This window comes from Nycticebus coucang, chromosome X (genome assembly GCF_027406575.1).
Source record: "Nycticebus coucang isolate mNycCou1 chromosome X, mNycCou1.pri, whole genome shotgun sequence".
Classification (NCBI taxonomy): Eukaryota; Metazoa; Chordata; class Mammalia; order Primates; family Lorisidae; genus Nycticebus; species Nycticebus coucang.
Genome location: NC_069804.1, coordinates 26,975,186 through 26,982,594, shown reverse-complemented (window position 1 = coordinate 26,982,594; position 7,409 = coordinate 26,975,186). Strand labels below are relative to the sequence as shown.

Sequence of the window (7,409 nt, the reverse complement as noted above, 5' to 3'; positions counted from 1 at the left end):
AAATGAACAGCTGGATTGTGTTCTAGAGCCTCTTCTCTTTGTTGTATGCTCAGGTGCAATCTGTGTGTGTTGAAATGGCACTGCTGAAAGCGCTGGTCCGTTCCTTAACTTCTCAGCTCCAGCGCACTGCTCAGTGTCTTGGCTTCCTACTAACCTCCTCTGAATTAGCAAAAAACATTGAGGGGAAAGGAGAACCAAATATGAGCCTCATCACCTGGAATTCTCTTCTAATTGAGACCCTGTATCTTCAAATACTTATTTCTTTGGGCCTGTAATGCTGTTAAAACATGTATTTCTGAGCATGCGCGGCCCAGCCTGCCCCGCGGTCACCGCGTGCTACTGTGGGGGGCTTCCGGACCCAAAGACTGGGCCGGGGGTCCGCGAGGGTGGCGGGCCCCGGAGCTCGACCAGCCCACCTCAAGATTAGAACTATAAAGAAAACCTGATGTGGCCTTTCTGGTTTGTCCCAAGCCGATTATTTTCCCAGATGTATTGTGGCCTGAAGCCTCCAGCCTCCACACAAATCAAGATTTGCCTGACAATGGCTCGTCCAAGTTCAAGTATGGCCGATTTTCGGACATTTTTTGCAAAAGCAAAGCACATAGTCATCATTTCAGGGGCTGGTGTTAGTGCCGAAAGCGGGGTTCCGACCTTCAGAGGAGCCGGAGGTTATTGGAGAAAATGGCAGGCTCAGGACCTGGCGACCCCACAGGCCTTTGCCCACAACCCATCTCGCGTGTGGGAGTTCTACCACTACCGGCGCGAGGTTGTGCGCACCAAGGAGCCCAATCCTGGGCACCTCGCCATTGCCGAGTGTGAGGCCCGGCTAGGCAAACAGGGCCGACGGGTCATGGTCATCACCCAGAATATTGATGAGTTGCACCGCAAGGCTGGCACCAAGAACCTTCTGGAAATCCATGGTAGCTTATTTAAAACTCGATGTACCTCTTGTGGAGTTGTGGCCGAAAATTACAAGAGTCCAATTTGTCCAGCTTTATCAGGAAAAGGTGCTCCAGAACCTGAAACTCAAGAAGCCAGAATCCCCGTTGAGAAACTTCCCCGGTGCGAAGAGGAAGGGTGCGGAGGCTTGCTGCGACCTCATGTTGTGTGGTTTGGAGAAAACCTGGATCCTGCCATTCTGGAGGAGGTTGACCGAGAGCTCACCCTCTGTGATTTATGTCTAGTGGTGGGCACTTCCTCTGTGGTGTACCCAGCTGCCATGTTTGCCCCCCAGGCGTCTGCCAGGGGAGTGCCAGTGGCCGAGTTTAACATGGAGACCACCCCTGCCACAAACAGATTCAGGTTTCATTTCCAGGGACCCTGTGGTACAACTCTTCCTGAAGCGCTTGCCCCTCATGAAAATGAAACTGTTTCTTAAGTCTCCTAGGAAAGAGAAAATATAGTATGTCTAAGAACTGGACCACACACAGGATAAACTGTCTTGTGGGCAGTGAGTGAACTATTGGACCATCTAAAAATATCCCCTGATTCCCTGGCAGGAATCCAAGCTGTTGGTAAATGGTGGGAAACTTAGAGGTTGCAAGAGCAAATGTATTTAAGAAGTCAAGATGACTGTGGGATATGGTGGCTCGTGCCTATAATCCTAGCACTCTGGGAGGCCGAACTGGGTGGAGCTCAGGAGTTTGAGACCAGCCCCGGCAAGAGGAAGACCCTATGTCTACTAAAAGTAGAAAAAAACTAGCTGAGCTTTGTGGAAGCGCCTGTCAGTCATCCCAGCTACTCAGGAGGCTTGAGGCAAGAGGAACTCTTGAGCCCAAGGGTTTGAGGTTGCCGTGAGCCATAGCACCACAGCATTCTACCCAGGGTGACAGAGTGAGACTCTGTCACAAAAAAAAAAAAGGCAAACAAAAAGAAGCTAGAGAACTGTGAAGTGAATTCATGCTGTCTGATTGAACTGAAGCATAAGATACCTTTGATGTATTTGGTTGGTTATTGGGAGGGAACAAATGTTCTAATTGTCTAAAAGATGTAATTTTCCTGATTCTATTTTTGCCAAAGATAGAAATAAAGGGGTAAAATCCTGGCAAAAAAAAAAAAAAAACATGTATTTCTGAGGCTTCCAGTTCCCCAGTTTTTCTGAGGCTTCCAGTTCCCCAGTTTTTCTAAATAGCAGGGTTGGGCTGTGAGGTTGGTTTGCCATTATTGAAAGCCTATATATTTCTACAAACACTATTTCTTAAAATCTGCTTTCATTTGTAGATTTTTTCTGCAACCAATTAATCCAATCCGTATATGAAATTTATTTGTAAACAAATGACCATCCCAAGGAGAGCACCTTTTTTTTTTTCATTTTATTTATTTCATTTAAATTTAAATATTGATTCTGTAGATATTTCTTCAGTTCATAAAATGTGCCTGGTACAGACTGTGTGATGTTGGTACTTCATTGAGGTAGTCCAGTGAAAAAAAATTGGGGTAAATAAAGAGTATATTATTAAAGATAAACTTTGGGATAATTCGTTATGCAGCCATAGTACTAGAAGGAACTTACAACTTCTTGGATCATATTTAACTATTGCTCGAGGGATTGACATATAAATCTTAATATTATCTTGGTCTGCTTTGCATTAGGGTAGTACTACCACATGTAAATACAACTGCACAACATTACCATTTCCATTAATCCCCTTTCATTTGTGTTCTTGTCAGATGTTTTACATATACAATACTATTTACTATTTTGGCTTCATAGAATCAGATGTATTTCAAAAGTAGAGTTGCCTTTTATACTTACTCATTTTTTTCCCCCTCCAGTGTTCTTTCCTTCCTATAGTTCTTTTTTTTTTTTTTTTTTGAGGCAGAGTCTCACTTTGTCACCCTGGGTAGACGCCTGTGCCATGGTGTCATAGTTCACAGCAACCTCAAACACTTGGGCTCAAGTGATTCTCTTGCCTCAGCTTCCCAAGTAGCTGCTGGAACAACAAGCACCTGCTATAATGCCCGGCTAATTGGAGTCTTGCTTTGCTGAGGCTGGTATCGAACTCCTGAACTCAGGCAATCCACACGCCTCGGTCTCCCAGAGTGCTAGGATTATAGGTGTGAGCCACCAAGGTCAGCCTTTCCTTCCTGTAGTTAATTTCTATGAGATGTTATTTTCCTTCATCCTTTAGATCAGTGATTTTCAAGTGGTGTGCTCCAGCACACTGGTGTGACCTCAGAGGATCTTAGGGGAGTTGTGAAAGTTTTTAAAGAACATTAATTAAATTATTTTTGAAAGACGTTCAAAGCACAGTAAGTATATTCTTCTTTTTACTCTCTTTTTTTGGATTAATGTCTTTTAAGTGTGCTGTGAAAGTTTAACTATATGTTCAAGTGTGCCGTGAGATGAAAAAGGTTAAAACACTGGTCTAGATCCTACCATATTACTTATATTTCAGGTTGCCCAGCAAACAAATTTTGTCTGGAGTTTGATGGTGTCAATGTATCTTATTTGGTTCTCAGTTTGGGATAATTTTGCTAAATATAGTATTTTTAGTTGACATTTAAATATAGTTAACTATGGGAAAAAAGAAAGGCGTAAATGATAGGTAGCAAAAAGGATTCACCCCCCTTTATAATTCTGGAAGCTTGGTAATGTTTCATTTTCCACCTGAGTGGTATTTATACAGCTGCCTTCTCTTTGGCTAACTACATACATGGATTTAATATTTTTGGAGGGTCTCCATTAAAATTATGCTTTGAAGTATAAATAAAAATGACATACACTAAATATAAGCTAGAAAATCAAGGGAATGATCAATACCAAATTGTGTGTGTGTGTGTGTGTGTGTGTGTGTGTGTATTGGCATATGTTTTCCAAGGAGGAAGAAGAATGATACAATTGAGAAGGTGCATATACCACGTACATATTCTCAAAGGCCTTGGTCATATTATCTTTCTGGTGGACCTATATTTGTTTCCTTTTAAAATATTCTTTATGTTTTATATGTATCACAAACATGTAGGTTTATAATAAAATCAAAAATTTCAAAAGATAACTTTCAATTAAATTATTTCCTGGCTGAGTGTGGTGGTTCACGCCTGTAATCCTAGCACTCTAGGGAGCCAAGGCAGGTGGACTGCCCGAGCTCATGAGTTCAAGATCAGCCTGAACAAGAGTGAGACCATGCCTCTAAAAATAGCCAGGTATTGTGGCAGGCACCTGTAGCCCCATCTACCCCGAAGACTGAAACAGGAGAATTGCTTGAGCCCAAGAGTTTGAGGTTGCTGTGAGCTATGACACCACAGCAGTCAACTCCAGGGTGACTAAGTGAGACCCTGTCTCAAAAAAATAAAAATAAAAAACGAAGAGAAACCAAGTAAAAGGAATACAAGGTAGAATGAAATATCACATAAGCAAAAAAAAAAAAATCCAAGTTTTAAATAATATTAAGTCGGGAATCTATTCTTTCTTTTCTTTTGCTCCTTTTTTTTTTTTTTGGTGTCAGAACTCACAGCAACCTCAAACTCTTGGGCTTAAATGATCCTCTTGCTTCAGCCTCCCAAGTAGCTGGGACTACAGGCACCTGCCACAATGCCTGGCTAGTTTTTTTTTATTTTTTAGACATGAGGTCTTGCTCTTAATCAGGTTGTTCTCAAATTCTTGAGCTCAAGATATCCTCCTGCCTTACCCTCCCAGAGCGCTAGGATTACAAGCATCAACCACAGCGCCCAGCCCATGTTAAACTATAAGTGTTGTGTGCACTTGAAGTTCCAGCTACTCAGGAGGCTGAGGCAGGAGGATAACTTGAGCTCAGGAGTTCGGAGCTGCAATGTGCTATGATCAGGACTGTGAATAGCCACAGCAGTCCAGCCTGGGCAACTTAGCAAGACCTCATTTCTAAAAAAAAAAAAAAAAAAAAAGATACAAAAAATTATAAAATAATAAAATAACTAAAAAGATCTGAATTTTACACAAATTAAAATGATCTAAGCATATTATGAAGGAAAATTTCAAAATAGTTTATTCTGATTATTGATGGTCTGAATCTGATCTTAATGTAGATGAGGAATTATCTGAGAACTGGCAAGATCTATTGAAATAAATAGGTAAGATGGCACCCATGTAACTTATAGCAAATTACTTTATTTCTGCAATAATTACGTGTGTACAATATACAATAACATTTAGTTTTTAGAATACATTTTATATCCATAATAATTTATATAGCTTTATTACTTAATGTAATTAAAATATATATTTTCTATTTCTGGTGTTAGATTTTATAAAAGGTACGAAATGATACCGGATCTTTGAAAAGTTATTTAAAATTCCTTTTACGTCATATTAATACATGATTTGCACAGTGATTCCACTTCCACAGTTGTGCAGTTATTCAGACAAGTGCACAAAGATACGAGTACAAAAAAGGGAACCGAGAAATTGTTAAATAAATCATGGTATGTCCATACTATGATTATTATTCAGTTTTTGCAATCAATCAGGTATGCCTATTTTTATTTACAAAAATCATCTGCAAAACATGTTGCTAAAGATTAAGAGAGCACCTTGTAATTTCATTTTGATGAGTTATATGCATGGATTATGTATATAATTATGATATCAGGTTATATTTATGTATCTATCTATCCATATACAGACTTTACTGCTAGTCATGCTTGCTTCTGATTAGGAAATATGTATCTGCAATTTTTCAAAATTTTACAGTGAGCACACTGTACTTCTAGCTACTAAAAGAAAAATTGTAGAAATAGCGTATTAGCAATGATTGTTTTGAAATACCTACTCTTTGCTTTTTTCTTCTTTTTTTAACATGGTATAGAACAGGATCAAAAGTGATACTTAAAGAATTTTAAAAAGAGGAAGGAAAGAAATAATATATATAAACAAGTCATGTGGAGAAAATAATTTCCTTGTGAACCACTTAAAAGAAATTGACCTCTATTTAGTGAGCTAATTAAATGAGGGTTTATAAGTAAAATCATCACAAGGAATGATCTTTGATTTTCCACCAAAATTAAATGTCTCCTGTATTATGAAATCTGTCCTATATTAGGTATTCCTATTCTCATGATATTAGAAAAACTGACAGTAATGATAGTTGTAATGACTCTTTTTTTATGCAAGTATATAGAAAAAAACCTTAGAAATACAATTTTATCCTATAGGTTTTTTGTGCCATTTCTTGTGATGTGTATAGAATTTTTATGGAGGATTGGTGTTCTCAGAAAAATACATATATCAATTAATTAGATTTAGTCATTTCACACTGTACAGGGTGGCCATAAAGTTCATGTGAAAATTGCAAATTAAAAAATACATTTTTAATATACATTAATGAAGCAAATTGCACATGAACTTTATGACCACCCTGTGTATAATTTCAAAAGATTATGTTGTTGTACATAATAAATACATACACTTTTATCTGTCAATTAAAAAATATAAAGTAATTTAAAAAACACATTTATGTTTAACTATGTAAGTGAACCATCATCAAGTACAGAGAGCAACTTAGGTGTCAGCAAAATCAGTGGAAGGTTTAGCATTATGAAAGTGAAGAATATAGTGTGTAAGGAAAAACAGATTTCAGAAATAATTTCTTAAAGCAGAATGGTTAATTTGCATGATTACGTATCAGAGAAATTTTTAAAAAGTTGTGATTTAGACAATATTTGAGCCTAGTTATAGAATATAGTTTATATTTGAGGAAATGATTTTGGTGATTTTGAATGTGTCTGCCTCCCACTTTAAGGAAAGCACACTTATTGATAATAGCTGTATTTATATAAATTCACACATAGAATATGGAAGTAATAGGGTATAATTCTTAGAACTGGGTTATAGAAGCATCGTTCCTAGATAATATATTTTTAGCTTCTCCCCATAAACCTGGGAAAATCTCTTTATTTCTCTTACCTTAGTGTTTTTTTTTTCAAACATGTAAAACAAAACTAAATTCCTTTTCATTCTATAGAGTCTATATACTAAGTATATGGCATAAACCTGAACATAATCTCTAGTATTCCGAAGGGATGCTAATATTTAAATGTGCGGTGATTTATACACCCACCTTTTATATAAGCATGCCATTGTCAAGTCATAAAAATGAAAAATCTCCTTGTGGTTTAAAAGATTCATTGTGGAATAATAGGCTATAAGAAAACTCAGTAGATAAGTTATCAAATACCCAAATACTCTTAAACTGTAGAATCATGATCTCAGATGCTAAAATATAAAGAGTAGCTGTCATAAGCCATCAATCTATCTTTAATTTCCCAATAGACTATCTTCACCAAGGTACTGTATAGTTCATGCTTGAATTCTGGTGTCAGGAAATCACGATGTTCAGAATTGCCCTAATTGACCAATAGGGCTTTCTTCATTTTATTTAACTGGACTCTGGCTATTAATTCTCTCCATTAGTCAAATTTTTAAATTTAATGAT

General features: G+C 37.5%; 1 protein-coding gene across 1 annotated transcript; it reads left to right on the top strand.

Moving 5' to 3' along the window:
- Positions 1-302: 302 nt before the first annotated feature.
- On the top strand, positions 303-2,033 carry LOC128577428 (NAD-dependent protein deacylase sirtuin-5, mitochondrial). The gene has a single exon (XM_053579661.1). The coding sequence runs from the start codon at positions 446-448 to the stop codon at positions 1,376-1,378; it is 933 nt and encodes a 310-aa protein (XP_053435636.1). The 5' UTR covers positions 303-445; the 3' UTR covers positions 1,379-2,033.
- The last annotated feature ends 5,376 nt before the right edge of the window (positions 2,034-7,409 follow it).